The sequence below is a fragment of the Mobula birostris genome, chromosome 5 (assembly GCF_030028105.1).
Source record: "Mobula birostris isolate sMobBir1 chromosome 5, sMobBir1.hap1, whole genome shotgun sequence".
Taxonomy (NCBI): domain Eukaryota; kingdom Metazoa; phylum Chordata; class Chondrichthyes; order Myliobatiformes; family Myliobatidae; genus Mobula; species Mobula birostris.
Window position 1 is genome coordinate 75,191,457 of NC_092374.1, and position 22,799 is coordinate 75,214,255.

General features: G+C 42.6%; 1 protein-coding gene across 1 annotated transcript in view; it reads left to right on the forward strand.

Annotated features, from left to right (window-relative positions):
- Positions 1–6,377: 6,377 nt before the first annotated feature.
- Positions 6,378–22,799, forward strand: part of LOC140197271 (stabilizer of axonemal microtubules 2-like) — a 100,506-nt gene continuing 84,084 nt past the window's right edge. The window contains exon 1 of the mRNA XM_072257193.1: positions 6,378–6,452. Coding sequence (XP_072113294.1) covers positions 6,415–6,452 — 38 coding nt within the window. The 5' untranslated portion in view covers positions 6,378–6,414. The remainder of the gene's footprint in view (positions 6,453–22,799) is intronic.

Here is a 22,799-nt window from a genome sequence, read left to right on the forward strand (position 1 = left end):
TAATTTCACTCTTGAGCTCCTTCCTAGTAACGATGTAGTTTTCTAGAGCTCTAACAGTATCGAGTTCCTTGAACCTTTCTGAAGCTTTTCTTTTCTTCTTAACTAGATTTGCTACATCCTTTGTACACCATGGTTATTTTACCCTACCATCCTTTCTTTGCCTCAGTGGAACATACCCATGCAGAACACCACGATCCCTGAACATTTGCCACATTTCTGCCGTGCATTTCCCTGAGAAAATCTGCTCCCAAGTTCCTGACTAATAGCATCATATTTCTCCCTACCCCAATTAAGTGTTTTCCCAGATTGTCTGCTCCTAACCCTCTCCAGTGCTATAGTTAAGGAGATACCAGATTGGAGTCCAATTGGTCATTGTAAACCTAGGATTAAACTGTTGGACTGCATCCACACTTCCGTGTTTGACCACTTTTCTGTGCTCAAGAATTACTGCCAGATTCCTGGTACACAAAATATAAAATCAAAAAATGAAATGAAATCATTAGGAATAGGTGACATAGGATCAGAAGATGTAGAATCCTTGTGGGTAGAGTTAAGAAACTGCAAGAGTAAGAAAATCCTGATGGAAGTTATTTACTGACCTCCAACCAATAGCCAGGACATGGTTACAAATTACAGCAGGAGATAGAAAAAGCATGTCATAAAGGCAATGTTACATTAATCATGGGGGATTTCGATATGCATCCAGATTAGGAAAATCAAGTTGATGCTGGATCCCAAGAGACAGAATTTGTGGAATGCCTCCAAGATGGCTTTTTGGAGCAGCTTGTGGTTGAGCCCACTAGGGGATCAATCATTCTGGATTGGGTATTGTGTAATGAACCGGAGCTGATTAAGAAGCTTAAGGTAAAGGAACCCTTGGGAATGTGTTAGAATTCACCCAGCAAATTGAGGAGAAGCTGACATCGGATTTATCAGTATGATAGTGGTGTAGAGGGAATTACAAAGGCATGAGAAAAGAGCTGGCCAAATTTGTCTGGAAGGAGACACTAGCCATACATGAGGTAGCTTAACAAGATAAGAGCTCATGGTCTTACAGGAAAGATACTAACATGGATAGAACATTCACTGACTGGCTGGGTGCAAAGACTGGGAATAAAGGGAGTCTTTTCTTCCTACAGATGCTGCCTGGCCTGCTGCGTTCACCAGCAACTTTGATGTGTGTTGCTTTTCTGGTTGGCTACTTGTGACTAGTGGTTGTTCCACAGTTGTATGTTGTGACCGCTTCTTTGTACATTGTATGTCAACAATTTGGATGATGAAATTGAATGTTTTGTGGCCAAGTTTGTGGATGATACAAAGATTGGCAGAAGGGCAGGTAGTGTTGAGGAAGCGGAGAGGCTGCAGAAGGACTTGGATAGATTAGGAGAATAGGCAAGGAGGTGGCAGATGGAATACAGTGTTGGAAAGTGTATGGTCATGCACTTTGGTAAAAGGAATAAAAGCTTAGTCTATTTTCTAAACAGGGAGAACATTCAAAAATCTGAGGTGCAAAGGGATTTGGGAGTCCTTGTGCAGGATTCCCTAAAGGTTAATTTCCAGGTTGAATTGGTGGTGAGGAAGCAAATGCAATGTTAGCATTCATTTCAAAAGGACTGAAATATAAAAGCAAAGATGTAATGCTGAAGTTTAATAAGGACTGGTGAGGTCTCGCTTGGAATATTGTGAGCAGTTTTGGGCCCCTTATTTAAGAAAGGATGTGCTGACATTGGAGAAGGTTCAGAGGAAGTTCACCAAAATATTCTGGGAATGACAGGGTTATGATCTGAGCAGCGATTGAAGGCTCTAGGCCTGTTTTTGCTGGAATATAGAAGATCGAATGTTGAAAGGTTGTGATAAAGTGGATATAATGAGGATGCTTCCTTTTGTGGGGGAGTCTAGGACCAGAGGGCACAGCCTCAAAATAGAGGGTCCATCTAGAACAGAGATGAGGAGGAATTTCTTTAGCCAGAGAGTGGTGAATCTGTGGAATTCGTTGCCACAGGCAGCTGTGGAGGCCAAGTTATTGGGTGCATTTAAGGTGGAGGTAATAGGTTCTTGATTAGTCAGAGTGTTAAAGATTATGGGGAGAAGACAGGAGAATGTGATTAAGAGGGAAATCGATCAGCCATGATGAAATGGTGGAGCAGACTTGATGGGCTGAATGACCTAGTTCTGTTCCTATGTCCTATTGTCTTATGGTCTAAAATTATCAACTATGTTTTATAAAAATTGTACATAAGTAATGCTGGGCTGAAGTTTCTGTTTCTCTTTCAGCCTACAATTCTCTTGGTTAATTACTTTCAATTAGTCACAGAACATAATAAGAAATGTACATCACAGATGCTGAGTGGCTCCTTAAAGCCCTGTTGGCAAACATGAAAATTTATTTCTAAATCCTCCTCACTACCAAGGGACTTCCTAAGAAAAATGTTTTCTTTCTCCACTGTGAAGCCCAGAATCTGCAGTGTAACCTCAGGAGATTCTGCAGATACTGGAAATTCAGAGCAACACACACAAAATGCTGGGGAAACTCAGCAGGTCAGGCAGCATCTATAGAAATGAATAAACAGTTGGCATTTTGGGCTGAGGCCCTTCATTAGGATTGGAAAGAAAGTGGGGAAGAAGCCAGAATAAAAAGGTGAGGGCTGGGGAAGAAATACAATGTAAAAGGTGATAGGTGAAGCCAGGTGGGAGGTAATAGGTGGAAAATATAAAGAGCTGGAGAAGAAGGGATCGATTGGAGAGGAGGGTGGGCAATGGGAGAAAGAGAAAAGAGAAGGGGCACCTGAAGGGAGGTGACAGGCAGGTGAGGAGAAAAGAAGAGGTAAAGGGGAGCCGGAGTGGAAAATGTAAGCAGAGGGAAGGAGGAGGTGGGAAATTACTGGAATGTAGAGAAATCAATGTTCATGCCATCAGGTTGGAGGCTACCTAGATGGAATATGAGGTGCTGCTCCTTCAAACTGAGAGTGGCCTCACTGAGTCAGAAGAATAGGCCCTGGATTGACATGTCAGAATGGAGATCAGAATTAAAACGGTTGGCCACAGGGAAATTCTGCTTTTTGCAAATGGAGTGAAGGTGCTCAACAAAGCAGTTCCCCCAATCTACATCAGGTCTCACCAATATAGAGGTGGCCACATCAGATCCAATAAAAGATTTGCAGATGAAATGTTGCCTCACTTGGAAAGACTGTTTGGAGCACTGAGTGAAGATGATGGAGGAGGCGATGGACAGGTGTAACACCTCTGCTTGCAAGGATAAGTGCCATGAGGGAAATTGGTGGGAAGGAACAAATAGACAAGGGAATCACATAGATTGCAATCCCTCAGGAAAGCAGAGTGTGGAGGGGGAAACATAAAGATCTATTTGATGATAGGATCCTGTTTAAAATGGTGAAAATTCCAGAGAATGATGCGGTATTCATACAATTTGCTGCCTTTTGCATGTTAGTTGTTTGTCCATCTTTGTTGTTTCATTGATTCAGAATCAGGTTTAATATCAACGGCATATATCATGAAATTTGTTACCTTTGCGGCAGCAGTACAATAAAATATATAATTTACAGAAAAAAATCAGTGAATTACAGTAAGTATATATACATTTATTTAAAATAGTTAAATTACCTGGAAACAGAGAGGCATCTGTAGTGTAGGTGACCTATATATTAAAGGAAACTTTGCCTCATTTGCGCAGTTACAAGCAGTTTACAATATCCCTGCATCTAGTTTTTTTAGATATTTACAAATTCGAGATTACGTTAGGAAATATATATCTAACTTCGAATTTTTAGACAAACATGAGTCCCTGGAGGCAATAAATAAATTTGATCCTGTTACTGGTAGTGCGGTATCCTATTTTTATTAGATCCTACATAATGGAGCTCGGGTGAATACTGCAGGTCTTAAACAGGCATGGGTGGATTAATTGTGAATAGAACTGACAGAGGCAGTCTGGGATGAGTGTCTAAAGAGTATACATGATTGTTCGGTCAACGTCAGACACAGACTTATACAGTTTAAAACAATACATAGACTTCATTATTCCAAAGAAAAGTTGCACAGTTTTTTACCCTGATGTTTCACCAGTTTGTAATAGATGTAAATCTGTGGACAGTAACTTGTCACGTTCATTCTGGTCATGTTGTAAGCTTTATGCATACTGGAAAAGTATTTGTCACTGTTTCTCTGAGGCTTATGGGAAACGGTGGGAACCAGACCCGCTTATAGCCATCCTTGGAGCAACAAGCTCCCTATCTTCAGCCAATAAGTATGAAAAAAAGGCTGTATTGTTTGGCATGGTGATTGCTAAGAAGTTAATACTGCAAATGTGGAAAATGGACTCTGTGCCTACATATGATCTGTGGCTGAGGGAACTGGCAAATACTTTACATTTGGAGAGATTGAGACTATGTAATGAGGACAGAGGGGACATCTTTGAAAGGATATGGGGTCCTGTATTGGACTTTCTTACGGGGTGAGGACTGAGGTTTTTTGGTGCCGTGCACTTCTGCTGTGTAGATCTTACTTTTGCCTTTATATATTTCTCCCTTTTGCTGCTCAATATTTAATTAGATTTTGTTAAGGTCATGGTTTTTGTAGATGTGCTTTTTTTTGTTTTAAGAATATTAAAAATAGGTAATTTAAATAAGTAGTGCTAAAACAGAAATAAAGAAAGTAGTGAGGTAGTGTCCATGGGTTCGATGTCCATTCACAACTTGGATGGCAGAGGGGAAGAAGCTGTTCCTGAATCATTGAGTATATGCCTTCAGGCTTCTGTACCTTCTTCCTGATGGTAGCAATGAGAACAAGGCATGACCTGGGTGGTGGGGGTCCTTAATGATCGCATCTTTCCTTGAAGATGTCCTGGATACTTGTGTTTCTTTGTACTTACTGTGAATGCCCACAAGAAAATGAATCTCAGGGCAGTATAAGGTGACATATATGTATTTTAATTTTTAAAAACTTACTTCATACTTTGAACTTAAAATTTTGATTTATTTTCCCTCTCAACCCCATTCTCCTGCCTTCCCCCTGTAACCTTTAATGCCTCTAGTAACCAAGAAGTTCTTAACATCCATTGTAAGTATACCCAATGACTTGGCTTCCACAGCAGCCTGTAGCAATGAATTGCACTGATTCACTAGATTCTGCATTATCCCTCATCTCTTTTCTAAAGGGACTTCAATAGGACCAACCAGGGTAGGTCTTACGCAGTGAACGGTAGGACAGTAAGGAGTGTGGTAGAACAAAGGAATACAGGTCCATAATTCATTGAAAGTGGGATTACGGGTAGATGGCATCATAAAGGAAACCTTTGGCACATTGGCATTCATAAATCAAAGTATTGATTACAGTACTTGATTACACTCTTCCTTCAGTTAGTCCTGACGAAGGGTCTCGGCCTGAAACGTCGACTGCACCTCTTCCTACAGATGCTGCCTGGCCTGCTGCGTTCACCAGCAACTTTGATGTGTGTTGCTTATTGATTACAGTAGATGGGATGTTATGTTGAAGTTGTGTAAGACGTTGGTAAGGTTTAATTTGGAATACCTGTATTGTGTGTATTTTGATCACCTGCCTACAGGAAAGATATGAATAAATTTGAAAGAGTACAGCAGAGAAAATTTACAAGGATGTTTGCAGGGCTGGAGGGCCTGAGTTAGAAAGAGAGGTTGAATGGTTTAGGACTTTATCCTTGGAATTGAGGATTGAGAAGAGATTTGATAGAGGCTTACAAAATTATGAGGAGTACAGATAGATAGGCTTTTCTTCCACTGAGTTTGGGTGGGACTACAACTAGAGGTCATAGGTTAAGGTGAGAAGTTTAAGGGGAAGATGAAGGGAAACCTGTTCACTCAGAGGTTCATGAGTGTGTGGAATGAGTCTATGGTGTGGGTGCAGGTCATTGGGACTCAGCAGTTTAAATGTTTCAGCAGGGACTAGATGGGCCAAGGGGCCTGTTCCCGTGCTGTACTTTTCTATGATTCTGCGACTCTAATCTTATTAACCTTGTGCCAATTTCCACATGGCTCAGACAACAATCCAAAGATTATTACTCTTTTGGCTCTGTGTTTTACTTTGGCCCCTAGCTGCTCAAAATCCCTCAGCAGCACCTTGCAATACCTTCTGCGTCTAAAGTTTTATTTTAAACGTGCAAATTTAACGTTCAGATTCTTTCTCAAAAGGTAAATTTTTGCTGCACATTTTAGTGATTGTTTTTTTTAAACGCCTGTTGGAACTGCTGAATTTAAATCTCGGATAAAGAATAGCGGTAGCCATGTGACATGCTGAAGTAATGCGCCGTCAGGGCGTTCCTAATTTATCTGTTACTTGGGCGGGTTCCTTAGATACCCTCCGGAATTATAACCAACACAGAGCGCACGGAATGGGCATACGCCACCGACTGCATCCCACACCATGAAGAGAAAATGCATTTGTGAGATCTGCACCTGTGGGTATGTAAATAGTGCAAATACCTAGGAGCAGAAACAATAAAGCAGTTAATATTCAGACCCGGAATATTCTCCCGGTGGAAGTATTGCTAACTGAGTGTAGAGTAAAAATGGTTCAAAATGTGCACGTACATAAACTGGAGCTCCTGCAACCAAAAGATTTGGGTGTACAGCGCGCGCGAGAATTTAGCCATGTGGGTTACTTGAATACAACATGGGACTCACTTTTGCTTTAACCTGTTTTAGGGTTGAAGGTAAAATCCATTATCCGAGAACTACAAATGTTGGATTAAATAGAAAATTTCGAAAGGGTCCTATCAATGCCTATAAAATGTGGTATAATCCTAAGGGTTATCGTTTAATCGATTTGGATAATATATACTGTTTGGCAAGCAGTAAAACTGTGATGTAAGGAAGTGACTTATAAAACATAATACGTAACTATAGAAACGGTGCTGTTTTTATATAGTGTGGCACTTTCACAACTACAGCAGTCGGTGACTAGGGCAGAATACATTTTCAGATGTTATGTAACTGATCAAAATAAAGCTTCAGAATATCTTCTAGTTTATGCCAGTATGAAATCGACACAAGAATAAAGCAAACTCTCGCTAAGCGGCAAATGCACCCTCCATCTGACCGATTTATCATTAGTGCTGTTGATCCCGGCGACGATAATCACCCCACTGGGAAAAATAAGGTACTTTGATCAAGTGTGCTGCATCAGTTTTTGAACTATCACGACGATAACAGTAAGGTAATATTGTACAGGAAGATCAGTATGACGAGGGAGATAGTGGAATCTGATTACCGACAGATGCTCACCGAGTTACATGGAAGGTCGATTCAGACGTTAACTGACATGCTGAAAATGTGATTTTAGAGAAGACCGCACAGTTACACTAATGCAGTGACGGTCCTTTGAAATTGTTTGATCCTCCCTCACTTCCCAAGATCTGTGGGTGGGAAATAGTGTTGTGTTTAACGGTGTGCTTTCTGTTAGCGGGTGATAATCACCATGCCTGTTACCAGATTTATTTCGGTTTCCATGTTAAACATTTGCTGTCTCTGAAAACTTGGTGATCTTGACATGGATGGAATTTCTTTTTATTTTAAAGGGCATAAAATCCTCAACTGACATCGCAGATTAGAGTTTCTCACAAATTAAAATTTTTTTAACATGGATTGAGATATTTTGTATCAACCGTTCTCTAATTTTTAAGCAGAAGACAACGTGGAGTTGCTGCAGAATTGTTCTGAACCATGATCATAAGAGGAGAAAAAAAATTAATCAGCTCATTGTCCTTGAGGTTTCTATTAGTCCCACCTCCTGATTAAATTGTCATGTCTCTTCAAAAATTGCATCCGAAATTCAACATTATATGTTCCCTCCCGACCCTAGTCATCGTTGCTGATCACCTTAAATTTGCATCCTTTGGCTATGGATCAACTGAAAGTACTTTTCCTTATATTTTTAATATTTTTCCTATTTTTTAAAAAAAAATCAAAACCTCTATCTTTCTTTTCTCTGCTTCACTGAGAACAATGTCAGTTACTTAGTTTCCTGAGGTAACTAGCCCTTGGTACAAGTCAAGTAAATTTCCTCTGCACCATTTTAAACGTTGACATAGAAACATAGAAAAAATAAAATTTACAGCACATTACAGGCCCTTCAGCCCAGAATGTTGTGCCAACCATGTAACCTTCTCTAGAACCAGCCTAGAATTACCCTACCACATGCCCTCTATTTTTCTAATCTCTATGTACCTGTCTCTTAAAAGACCCTACTGTATCCACCTCCACCACCTATGCTGGTAGTGCATTCCACACACCCACCACCTTGTGTGAACAACTTACTACTGACATGCCCTTGTACCTTCTTCCAAGCACCTTAAAACTATGCCCTCTCATGTTAGCCATTTCAGCCCTGGGAAAAAGCTTCTGGCTAGCCACTTATCAATGCATCTTATCCTCTTAAACACCTCTATCAAGTCACCTCTCATCCTCCATTGCTCCAAGGTGTCACAGTGAGGCACTGGGAACAGACCCAAATGCAAGACACAGACACTGAAGTACTAGGAACAGGACTTGACTAGAGTAGGGATGTGACAGGATACAGGCAAGGAACAGGGACAAGAACTCAGACTTGGGCTAGGGAAAACGGGAGCAGGACTAGGAAACAAGGCTTCGACTCCAAGCCTGAGACTGGACAAGGACCCAGAACCTGGGTCTTGCCTTAGGCTTGGATCCCAGAACTAGGCAAGGACAGGACATGGCTGGGGCCTTGGGTCTTGAGCTTGGCTGCAGGCTGGGGCCTTGGGTCTTGAGCTTGGCTGCAGGCTGGGGTCTTCAGGCTTGGGTTCTTGGAGCTTGGCTTGGGATCATCCAGGTTTGGGTTCTTGGAGCAACTCCTGGGCAGGACATGGAAGGACAGACCCAACCACAGGGTAACAGTAAACAACCTGTTTGCCCAACAGAGGCAAGGGACAGGAAGAGACAGAACCAACCACAGGGTAACAGCAATCAGCCCAGCTTACCCAACAGAGGCAAAGACAGGAAAGGAGCTCAATCCAGGGTGGCTCTGAGTCACAGGACAGCCTACAACCTTGGCTGGCTACAGAAATACCCAAATCCATACCATGATGACTGCTCCAACAAGTGGCAACAAGGAGTGGTCCTCCAACCAGGCCTAGAGATCACAAATGGTTTTACTAGCTTTCCATCAGCAGGTTGTTCCAAGGGGGACTGACAAGACAAACCAGCAGCTCACACTTAACCCCAAGGCTGCTTATATTCCAAGCCCCAAGATGGGAATCAGGTGCCTATGATTAACTCAACCAAATGAGGGACAGCTGGAAGACCCGGAGTCCTGAGTTCACGGACCGGACCGTGAACCGGAATGTGGTCTTCATGGACCAGACCATGACACAAGGAGAAAAGGCCAAGCACACTCAACTTATTCTCATAAGGTATGCTCTCCAATCTAAGCAACATCCTTGTTAATCTCCTCTGCACTAACTCTAGGTACCCACATCCTTCCTGAATTGAAACACAGTACTCAAAGTGGGGTTCTCTAAGGCCTTATATAGCTGTAACATTACATCATAGCTCTTGAACTCAATCCCATAGTTGATGAAGGCCAACACACTATACACCTTCTTAGCAACACCATCAACCTGCGCAGCAGCTCTGAGTATCTTATGGACATGGACCTCAAGATCTTGCTGATCCTCCACACTGTCAAGAGTCTTACTATTAATAGTATATTCTGTCTTCAAATTTGACATACCAAAATGAACCACTTCACACTTATCTGGGTTGAGCTCCATCTGCCACTTTCCAGCCCAGTTCTGCATCTTTTTCATGTCCTGCTGCAACCTCTGACAACCCTCCAGACTATCCATAACACCCCCAACCTTTGTAACATCAGCAAACTTACTAACCCACCCTTCCACTTCCTCATCCAGGTCATTTATAAAAATCACAAAAAGGAGGGTCCCAGAACAGAACCCTGTGGATCACCATTGGTCACTGCCCTCCATGCAGAATACAAACAATCCCCAACTACCCTTTGTCTTCTGTAGTCAAGCCAATTCTGGATCCACAAAGCAAGGTCTCCTTGGATCCAATGCCTCATTACTTTCTGAATAGCCTCATATGGAGAACCTTATCAAATGCCTTACTGAAATCAATATACACTACATTCACTGCTCTACCTTCATCAGTGTGTTTTGTTACATCCTCAAAAAATTCTATCAGGTTTGTAAGGCATGATCTGCCCTTGACAAAGCCATGCTGACTATCCCTAATCAGATTATGTCTCTCCAAATGTTCATAAACCCTGCCTCTTAGGATCTTCTCCAACAACTTGCCCACCTCTGAAGTAAGATTCAATAGCCTATAATTTCCTGGGTTACCTCTACTCCCTTTCTTGAACAAGAGAACAATGTTTGCAATTTCCTATCCTCTGGTACTTCTCCCTTCCCTATTGATGAGGCAAAGATCATTGACAGAGGCTCAGTCTTCTCCTCCCTTGCTTCCCACAGTAGCCTGGGGTATATCTTCTCTGGTCCCAGTGACATATTAACTTAATACTTCCAAAATCTCCAGCACGTCCTCTTTCTTAATGTCCATACACTCAAGCGTTTCAGTCCGCTTTAAGTCATCCCCGTAATTGCCAAGATCCGTTTCAATGGTGAATACTGAAGCAAAGTATTCATTAAGTATCTCCGTTACCTCCTCTGGCTCCACGCACATGTTTTCACTCTCACTCCTGATTGGCCCTATTCTCACACGGCTCATCCTCTTGCTCTTCACATTCTTGTAGAATGCCTTGGGGGTTTCCTTAATCCTGCTTGCCAAGGCCTTCTCATGGCCCCTTCTAGCTCTCCTAATGTCATTCTTGATCTCCTTTCTGCACTCTTGTCATTTTCTAGAGCTCCAGCAGTACCTAGTTTCTTGAACCTTTCGTAAGCTTCTCTTTTCTTCTTAACTAGATTTTCTACATCCTTTGTACACCTTGGTTCTTTTACCCTACCACCCTTTCCTTGTCTCAATGGAACATATCTATGCAGAATGCCATGCAAAAGTTCCCTGAACGTTTGCCACATTTCTGTTGTGCATTTCCCTGAGAACATCTGCTCCCAATTTATCTTCCCAAGTTCCTGCCTAATAGCTTTTTATTTCTCCCTACCCCAATTAAACATTTTCCCAAATTTTCAGCTCCTATCCTTTTCCGGCGCTATGGTAAAGGAGATACGGTTCTGATCACTACCTCCAAAATGCTCTCCCACTGAGAGATTTGATACCTGACCAGGTTCATTTCCCAATACCAGATCAAGAACAGACTGTCCTCTGGTTGGCTTATCTACATATTGTGTCAGGAAACCTTCCTGAACACACCTAACAAACTCCACTCCATCTTAGCACCTTCGCTAAGGAGATGCCAGTCAATATTAGGAAAGTTAAAATCACCCATCACGATAACCCTATTATTATTGCACCATTCCAGATTCTGCCTCCCTATCTGCTCCTCGATGTATCTGTTACTACTGGGAATAACACATAACACACCCAGTAGATTTATTGCCCCATTCCTGTTTCTGACTTCCACCCACTATGACTCACTAGACAGTCCCTCCATGACTTCCTCCTTTTCTGCAGCCATGACACTATCCGTGATAGCAATGCCACACCCCCACCTCTTTTGCCTCCCTCCCTGTTCTTTTTGAAACATCTAAAGCCTGGCACACTCAGCAGCCATTCCTGCACATGAGTTATCCAAGTCTCCGTAATGGCCACAACGTCATAATTCCTGTTCGAATGCCCGCAAAGCTCTCTTTTTATGCTCGCTTCGCCACCCTGTGAGTAAACTCTTTGAAGTGCTCTGCTCTTGATGCTGATCGGACCTCTGGAATGTCTGAATGCCCACAAAGCTCTCCTTTTATACCAGCTTCACCAACCTGCGAGTAAATTCCTTGCAGTGCTCTGCTCCCGACACTGATCGGACCTCTGAAATGCCATTAGTCCCAAATTATGATGCTGAAAGTTGGATGCAATATTCCACTGAGACCAACAAATGTTCAAGCAGACAGCATAACTTTCATGATGTTGCACTCTATACCACCATTGATTAATGTCAAAGATCCTTCCCCCTTTTTAGCATCTTCTCAATTTGATCTGCCCTTCAAGTGGATTGGATACCAAACTGTCAGCCTAATCATGCCTGTAGCATGATAACACTGACAGTAAAGTTGTCACCACACAGGGATCAATCCTGAACTCCAGTGCTATCTCTGTAACTGCATGGGTTTTCCTAGCTGTTCAGGTTTCCTCGCACATCACAGAGATTAGGAGACAGACGGGATAACTGGCCACTGTCCTAGTGTTACGTGAATCGAAGGATCTGTGGGGAGAATAAAGTGGGATTAGTGTAAATTGAAACTTGACTCAACTATACCTCTTCCCACCCTGCCACATGCAAAAATGCCATTCCCTATTCCCAGTTCCTCCGTCTCCGCCGCATCTGCTACGAGGATGAGGTTTTCCGTTCCAGGACATCTCAAATGTCCTCTTTCTTTAAGGATCGTGGTTTCCCTTCTGCTGTCATCAATGATGCCCTCACCCGCATCTCCTCCATTTCCCGCACTTCGGCTCTCACCCCATCCTCCCGCCAACACAACAGGGACAGAGTTCCCCTTGTCCTCACCTACCACCCCACCAGCTTCCGGATCCAACACATTATCCTCCGCAACTTCTGCCACCTTCAACAGGACCCCACCACTAAGCACATCTCTCCCTCTCCACCCTCTCTGCCTCCCGCAGGGATCGGTCCCTCCGTGGCTCCCTGGTCCACACGTCCGTCCCCACGGATCTCCCACCCGGCACTTATCTCTGTAAGCGCAAGTGCTACACCAGTCCCTACACCACCATTCAGGGCCCCAGACAGTACTTCCAAGTGAGGCAACACTTCACATGTGAGTCTGTTGAGGTCATCTATTGCATCTGGTGCTCCCAGTGCGGCCTGCTCTACATCGGTGAAACCCAACGCAGATTGGGGGACTGCTTCGTCGAGCACTCCACTCCGTTCGCCACAACAGACAGGATCTCCCAGTAGCCACCCACTCCAACCCTGCTTCCCACTCCCATTCAGATATGTCCATACATGGCCTCCTCTACTGCCATGACGAGGCCAAACTCAGGTTGGAGGAGCAACACCTCATATACCGTCTAGGTAGTCTCCATCCCCTTGGTATGAACATAGAATTCTCCAACTTCCAGTAATTCCCTCCCCCTCCCTTCCCCTATCCCTATTTCACTTTGCTCCCTCCCCCAGCTGCCTACCACCTCCCTCATGGTTCCGCCTCCTTCTACTACCCATTGTGTTTTCCCCTATTCTTTCTTCACCTTTCCTGCCTATCACCTCCCTGCCTCCCTTCTCCCACCCCTTTATCTTTCCCCTTACTGGTTTTTCACCTGGAACCTACCGGCCTTCTCCTTCACACCCTCCACCCACCTTCTTTATATGGCCTCTGCCCCTTCCCTCTACAGTCCTGACGAAGGGTTCCGGCCCGAAACGTTGACTGATCGTTTCCACAGATGCTGCCCAACCTGCTGAGTTCCTCCAGCGTGTTGTGAGTGTTGCTTTGACCCCATCATCTGCAGAGTATTTTGTGTTTACGAAAGTCTACCTATGTGAGTCTTGAATCTCTCATCTGTGGGAGAGAATTCCTTGCATTCACGGTCCTCTTAGATAATGGATAATGCATTATCCTGACACTGCACTCCAGTTCTGGGCTCCCACCCTCAGGACATGTACTCCTTAAAACACCCTAAAAATCTAGTTTCAGTTAGATCACCTCTCTAAGCTTCAGAGAACGTGGATCAATTTAGAATTCCTCCTCATAAGAATTTTAATTATTTGCTGACTTATAGAAAGAATGATAGAGTTGTACAGCATTAAAGCCATCCCTTGGTCCACCATGACCATCACGCTATGTACTGTATACTAATCCCATTGGCCTGCAATCATTCTATACCTTTCTCTGCCTTACTCATTCAAGTACCCATCCAGATACCTCTTAAATATTGTTACTTCCTGCCTCTACCACCTCCTCCAGCAATCATTTCAGCTGTCAGCTATTTGTGTGAAAAATTTGCCTCTCACCTTAAAACTATGTCCTCCAGATTTGGACACCCGTACCGTGGCAAGCAGACACTGGCCATCTCCTCTATACTTTCGATAATTTTATATACCCTTATCATGTCATCTCTCAGCCTCCTTCCCCCAGGGAAAACAGATGATCTCTCTTTATAACTCAAACCCTCCAATTGAGGCAACATTCTTGTGAATCTTTTCCACACCCTCTGTAATTACTTGTGTTTAATCTAATTCCTTATGGTAGGACAGGGGTTCCCAACCTTCTTCGCACTGCGGACTGCTTTAATATTGACGATATTCTTACAGACCGACCGATGGAGGCGGTGGGGGAGGTGTTCAGGTTCAACAGTGCGTGACAGGGAATGAGGAAAGGTGCAGCTGACTCATATCGTTTCATATTGCCAAATCATATCATTTCCTCGTGGCCCGATAGCACATGCTTTGCGGCCTGGTACCGGTCCATGGCCCGGTGGTTGGGGACCACTGTGGTAGGAGAATCACAGTATGCATTATTGTTGCGCTGCACTGACTTTTTATGAGCTTTTTTTTCAAGAGTGCATTTGTCAGGATAGTTAAGATGAAATCAGTGGATGTAGTGTATTTAAATATTCAAAACATTCTATGTTAGGTTTTAGGTTTAGGTTTAGGTTTTAGAAGTAGCGGAGCGATGCGCATCTAGCATTGAGAACTAATTAATTGGCCAGGAAAACTAGAATAATTAATAAGCTCAAAGACCCAGTGTAAAAAAATACATATCTCCTTTAAACACTTTCCTCTCATCTCAAAAATTATCCCTCTTGTTTTTGATATATGTACCTATCAAGCCTAAAGAATTCTGACTATCTACCCTATCTGTGCCTCTTATAATTATACCTATCTCTATCAGGTTATTCCTTAGCCTCCTTCACTCCGGGAAATACAAACTCAACCCATAAACTAAATCCTCCAACCCAGGAAACATCCTGGTAAATTTTCCCTGTGGAGCAAATAGATCCTTCCAACAGTCTGGCAATGAGAACTACATTCAATAATCCCTAAACGTGGTCTAACTATTGCTTTGTTGAGTTGCAACATAATATCTCAACTATTACATTCCAAATCCTGACCTATAAAGGCAATCATACCAAATGTTTTCTTCAACGCCCTACTCACTGGCCCTAAACTTTTTCTAATTCTCTTTTTAACAGACTGCAACTTGGAAGATTTCATTCTACCCACAGCCTCTGCATCCAATCTACATTTGACAGGCAGTCTCTTATGCTTCTAAAATTAGCTTCCCCCGATTTAGGATCAATACTTGAGTACAAACCTTATCCCTTTCTATAACTGCATTGAAACTTATACAATTATGATCACTGTTCCAAAAAGAAGTTCTCCAGTGATACTTTCATCCAGCTTCATTCCCAGAGATAAGGTCAAGTACTGCCCTGTCTCGAGTAGGACTCCACATGTGTTCACAAAAATTTCTCTGAGATGCACTTAACAAATTCAATCCCATCTAAACCTTTTGCAATAAAATAATCCAGTTCATGTTGGGAAATTTAACAGCCCCACCTCACTATAACCCTATTGCATTTACACCTCCTGTGATTTGCAAACAAAATGCTTTCCTCTATTTTCTGCTGACCATTGGGAGGTCTAGGATATAACTAACGGTGATCTCTCTTTGAAAGATCCTAAGCTCTTTAGTGCAATAACTCATTACTTTAAGAGGATAACTGACTCCATTACAATTCTAGGTCATAAAGTAAACTATGAGGATGATGTAAGGAGCTTGCAAAGGGATACAGGCAAGATCAATGGGCAAGAAAGTTGAAAGACAATATAATGTGAGAACATAAGAGGTTAATCATTTTAGGTGAAATAATAGAAGAGCAGAATATAGACTCAGAGTCCAATTTATTAGGTACCTCCTGTACCTAGTGTGTGCTCATGGTGCTCTGCTGCAATAGCCCATCCACTTCAAGGTTTGATGTGTTATGCATCCAGAGATGTTCTTCTGCACACCACTGTAATAAAATGTGGTTACTTGAGTTACTGTCACCTTGAACCAGCCTGGTCATTCTCCTCTGACCTCTCTCATTAACAAGGTTTTTTTCTGCCACCGAGCTGCTGCTAACTGGATGCTTTTTTTTGTTTTTCACACCATTCTCTGTGGCTATAGAGACTGTTGTGCGTGAAAATCTCAGTTTCTGAGATACCCAAGCCATCTCATTTGCACCATCAATCATTCCATGGTCAAAGTCACTTAGATCACACTTTTTACACATTCCGATGTTTGGTTTGAACAACAACCGAACCTCTTGACCATGTCTGCATGCTTTTATGCATTGAGTTGCTGCCATATGATTGTCTGATTAGGTATTTGCATTAATGGGCAGGTGTACCTAATAAAGTGGCCACTGAGATTTTAAGGAGAACATCGATTAAGTATTGGAATTCAGGAAGATTTGGTTAAATATTGGTGTTCACAAAGTCTTGACACACATAGTAGGCCACAAAGTTAATGTACAAGTACAGCAAGCAGTTTAGAAAGACAAATTACATGTTAGATTGTGTTGCAAGGAGAATGGAGTGCAAATTATGTGTTGCTACAACCATCAGGATTTGCTGAGCCACTCCTAGAATGCTGTCCAGTTATGGCCTCCTTAGTTCAGGAAGCATTTACTTGCCTTGGAGACAGTGTAACAATAATTTCCTTCATTAATTGGTTAGGTTGAGTGGGTGATTCCATGAAATGTTGAAAGGAATGTTCACTACCATTACAGGATGAGGAATTATACCAATAAATATATAAAATTCTGAATTGGTTTGCCATGGTAAATGCTGGATCATGGTTTCTCTTAGCTAGAGAGTCTAGAACTAGGGGAATACCATATCAGGTTAATAGCTTAACAATTAGGACTGAGGTTAAATGAATTTCTGCACTCAATAAGATGTACTCAATAAATCTACTGTAGAGTGCTGTGGATGTTCAGATGTTTGAAAATACAGGACACACCATGTGAAATTTCCCATCAAGTCCCGGTTAGCTCCAGTTCCCTTCCTCATAAACTGAGCTTGCCAGCAACACTCATGTCGTGTAAGCTAACATTAAAGATATGTTTAAGACTGAAGTTGCTAAAACATTGGCAGTCAGGGGAAACGAAAGGACATGGGAATTGGGCAGGAAGCAGGGATGAAGCTGAAGATCAACCATGCTTTCGCTGAGTGATGATGTGGGACTAGAAGTCTCATCACCAACTTTGATCTCTGATGGGATTTTTAGCTTTCTTATGTAGAGAAATACGCTTGACAGTCTCTACCACAATAAGCAAAATCATATGAATCCATTTATTCCTTTCTTCTAGATACAGTTTTTGAGAAGGAATATCAGCTGGATTTCTTGGGCCACTCCCTATTCTTTAGATATATTGGGTGGGATCTTAACTATATGTTAAAACAAATTTAAAGGCAACTAAGGGTAGTGACTAAATATAGGACTTATGACTTACAGAGCTACAGTATCTGCTTTATGTAGTAACGGCTCTCTTCCCTAAGAAAAGCAATCAATTAAGAAATTGTTTGACAGTTGGAACAGAGAAAAATTAAGGACAGAATAGAGTTTACTGGTAGTGTCCAAGCAACCGTAAATGTAATCTCAAGGTGCATGACCTGTAGAAGTTTAAACATTGACATTTATAAACAGTATTTAATACATTTGTATTTGAAGGGATTTTAAATGTCTGAAATGATGAAAAGTTTCTAAAATTTATGAGACTTTAAGTGAGTCTTAATTGAGTTAACAGTACCATGGTAAAGCAACTGAAGTCTTCATTGATTTTTAGCTTTAAATGATTTTACATTTTAGCTTTCAAAACATGGATTCTCCTTCCTGAGAAATGGGCAGAAATGTTAGACTACCTGTAGCAGGAAATTGCTTGAATTGCTATGCCCTGAAATAGGCACATAATGCCACCATAAACACAATAGCCCAACAGGCATTTTGGCAACTTGCACCTTTGAATCTACGTTAATTTTTTAAAGGAATAGAGCACAAGCTAAATATTCCATCTCTTGGAGATCTGATATAACTCACCTTTGAGGAAATAAATAGAAACCAATTGCCAAAAGAGAGATATAGATGGAATGGAGAATATTTTCAGAGGTGAAGTGGATTTCTGCTTGCTCTTTGCCTTTTTTATTTGCCAATTTATATTTCAGACATGGTACGAGGCACCCAGGTGCTTCACAAGCAGACTGTCGGATTGCAAATAGATAGTGCATCTTGGATAGGGTATTGTTTATGGGCTCGTTGTCCATTCAGAAATCTGATGGCAGAGGGGAAGAAGCTGTTCCTGAAATGTTCATTGTGTATCTTCAGGCATCTTCCTCCTTGGTGGTAGTAATGAGAAGAGGGCATGTCCTGGGTGATGGGGGTCCTTGATGGATGCCACCTTATTGAGGCATTGCCTTTTGAAGGTGGCCTTCATGCTGGGGAGGCTAGTGCTGATGATGGAGATGGCTGGGTTTTCAGCTTTCTGCAGTTTTCCTGATCCTGTGCAGTGGCCCCTCTGCACCAGACAGTGATGCAATCTCTTGTGTCAGTTAGTGAAGGAGAAATGAATTGCTTGGTATTTCAATTACCCAAGTGCTGTATTGATCTCCTCTGAAGGTCTGTGAGAAGATTACAGAATGATGATATGATCTAACTGAGCAATATTCAATTTGCTGTATCTTTGACAACACACTTCTGTGGCTCACATGCGAATTGCGAAGTTGTAATTCTACAAGGAGGAGGGCAGGTTGTTTAGGAATATGCCATATGATCAAAATCATATGTTAAAAACATAAGATCCACAAGGAGCAAGTGTGTAAGTAGGCCAAATGGCCAGTTAGGCCTGCTCTGCCATTCTCTAAGATCAGAAGTGACTGGGCCTTGGCCTCAACATCACGTTCTCACTGCCCCATTGACTTCCTTGTACTTCAACTGTCTGTCAGTCTTGCTCTAAACATTTCAACAATTCTGCCTTCACAGCTCTATGGGGTGCAGAACTGCAAAGATGAAATTCTTCCTTAGATCCATTGTAAATAGCAGACCTTTTATTTTTCAACCACTGCCCAAGATTATAATAAACTTATTGGGGGAGCCATCCTCTCCACATCCACCTTGGTTAAACTGCCCCTTAGGGTCTTGTGCTTCAATGGGATCAGCTCTTAATCTTTTAAGGTCAAGAACAATCTGCACAATTGTTTTATTTTATATCCATCAGCCCCTGGTAAAACATTCTTGTATCTGCGTTTTGTCTCAAATGCAGGAACATTGCTCCTTAAATATAAGGATCAAAACCATATTATACCATGTCTACCCAGCATCCTGGAAAGTTGCATTACAAATTTCCTTCCTTTGTTCACCATTCTTCCTTGGCAGTCCTTAAGGATCAATGATGATTGCTGAAGGGTCTCGGCCCGAAACGTCGACTCAACTTTTTTGCATAGATGCTGCCCGGCCTGCTGAGTTCCTCCAGCATTTTGTGTGTGTTGCTCGGGTTTCCAGCTTCTGCAGATTGCCCCTTGTTTACCGTTGCTTCCACTCCAGTTTTCTGAGTGCCTAATGGAGATTCTTGCATAGGTGGGGCAGGAGGTGGCTGACGGGCACAGACGGATAGCTTTGTGAGGTGGTATGCTCCTTCCACTAGTATGGGGCACCTCTGCGTGCTCGGACCTGATGTAGGGTTTTGACCCGAAATGATGACTATCCTATTCCCTCCGCAGAACCTGCCTGACCTGCTGAGTTTCTTCAGTAGTTACTTTTTTTGCTGTAGATCACAACATCTTCAGTCTCTTGTTTGTAGTGTCTATATGTGGTCAACGTTCTCAATATCACCCTGAATGTTGCTTCTCCCTGTTGAGTGGAGATGATGCAACTCCTCAAGGAGTCTCTGAGCATTTCCTTTAATCTTTTCATTTGTCTGCATGGCACGTCGCAGGGACGGCACAGTAGCGTAGTGGTTAGCACAAGTGCTTTCCAGTGCCAATGATCACAACCGGGGTTCAACTCATGCTGCTGTCCGTAAGGAGTTTCTACATCCTCCCCGTGATTGTGAGGATTTCCCCTGGGTGCTCCAGTTCCCTCCCAGTTCCAAAGATGTAAGGGTTAGGGTTAGGCTTAGTAAGTTGCAGGCATGCTCGCAGGTGTCACTCTGCTAAGTTATGGGCTGGAAGCACAGTGACACTTGTGATCTGCCCCCAGCACATCCTTGGACAGTTTTGTTGTTGCCGCAAATGACGCATTACACTGTATGTGACAAGGAAGGTAATTTAGCCAATAACGTACTGTATGAATTTGGGAATCTAGTGTAGAGCAGTGTGCTTGGTATTGATCTGCCTGACATGGCTGACTATGTCTAACCAAAACATTGATATGAGGCTGGTAGTGTGGGAGGGAACACTGACGTTGCTTCACATGGCTCCATGAAATCATGCACTGTGGGAGCCATTCATCCTGTAATCACACACTGAGAGACTCAGTCATCCTGTAATCACACACTGCGAGAGTCACTCATCCAGTAATCACAAAATGCTGTGATAAGTTATTCTGTAATCACACACTGCGAGTCTCAGTCATCCTGTAATCACACACTGTGAGACTCAATCATCCTGTAATCACATACTGCGAGAGTCACTCATCCAGTAAACACAAAATGCTGTGATAAGTTATTCTGTAATCACACACTGCGAGTCTCAGTCATCCTGTAATCACACACTGCAAGACTCAGTCATCCTGTAATCACACACTGTGAGAGTCACTCATCCTGTAATCACAAAATGCTGTGATAAGTTATTCTGTAATCATACACTGGGGGAGTCAGTCATCCTGTAATCACACACTGTGAGAGTCACTCATCCAGTAATCACAAAATGCTGTGATAAGTTATTATGTAATCACACACTGCGGGAGTCAGTCATCCTGTAATCATACACTGTGAGAGTCAGTCATCCTGTAATCACAAAATGCTGTGATAAGCTATTCTGTAATCACACACTGTGAGAGTCAGTCATCCTGTAATCACACACTGCGAGACTCAGTCATCCTGTAATCACACACTGTGAGAGTCACTCATCCTGTAATCACAAAATGCTGTGATAAGTTATTCTGTAAACACACACTGCAGGAGTCAGTCATCCTGTAATCACACACTGGGGGAGTCAGTCATCCTGTAATCACACACTGTGAGAGTCACTCATCTTGTAATCACAGACTGCGGGAGTCAGTCATCCTGCAATCGTGCACTGCGGGAGTCAGTCATCCTGCAATCGTGCACTGCGGGAGTCAGTCATCCTGTAATCAAGCACTGTGGGTGTCAGTCATCCTTGAATAAGACACTGCAGGTGTCAGTCATCCTGTAATCACACACTGCAGGAGTCAGTCATCCTGGAATCACACACTGGGGGTGTCAGTCATCCTGTAATCACACACTGCAGGAGTCAGTCATCCTGTAATCAAGCACTGCAGGAGTCAGTCACTCTGTAATCACACACTGCGGGAGTCAGTCATCCTGTAATCACACACTGCAGGAGTCAGTCATCCTGTAATCAAGCACTGTGGGTGTCAGTCATCCTGGAATCACACACTGCGGGAGTCAGTCATCCTGTAATCAAGCACTGCAGGAGTCAGTCACTCTGTAATCACACACTGCGGGAGTCAGTCATCCTGTAATCAAGCACTGTGGGTGTCAGTCATCCTGGAATCACACACTGGGGGTGTCAGTCATCCTGTAATCACATACTGCGGGAGTCAGTCATCCAGTAGTCACATATTGTAGGCGTCAGTCATCCTGTGATCACACACTGCTCTGGTTGATTATCCTGTACTCACATATTTCTGTAATTAGTAATGCTGTGATCACACTCTGCTGCCAGATTCAACTTAACAAAATTACACCTCACATTTTCACAATATTTGTCTTTGAAAAACTGATTTCCAAAATTTTATATGGTTTAAAATTTGACATTGTCGTATAAACTCTCAAGGTCATTTAGAAATAAAAACAAAATATAATTGAATTGTTATGATTTTACGGTCCAGTTATTCTTTCTATGTCCCAAAGGCTGCTCTTATTTAAAATCATGGCTGCACTGGTCTTGCAGGTTGTCTGGTGTGATAAGTACTTCCATCAGGATCCTGCAGTGACATGTGGTGTTACTCAGTCTATTTCAGGCACTGCATCTTTATAATGACTTTACTGACTGTAAAGTAATGATGATCCTCTTACATCAGTGCAGTGTCAGGACTCCTTGGACAGTAGGCGGACCTTTTTGTGCAGTGACATTGTGTTAGATCCATATTGGTGTTAAAGGTGTAACGGCTGGTGCATATCAGGCAAAAAAAAATCAAATGCATTACTTGAAGCTTTGAAAAATCATAAATCTTGTTAACAGGTGATTTCAGTCTTGAGTAATAATTCTTCTCCATCATGGATAGTTTCTCAGGACTGAGAGTGACTTCCACTCTAGAGCAGTGGGCACTGGAGTGACAGATGAGGGTAATGTGGGAACTGGAGAATCTGAATCAGATTGGAAAGGAGGTGCCTGGTATAGTGGGTAGTTATGCTTTGCTGCTTCCGCCACTTAATCAGGGCCTCCATGTGCTGTGCTGCATAGGATTGATGCTGTCAATACCAACCCAATCCAAATGCTCCTTCTGTGCC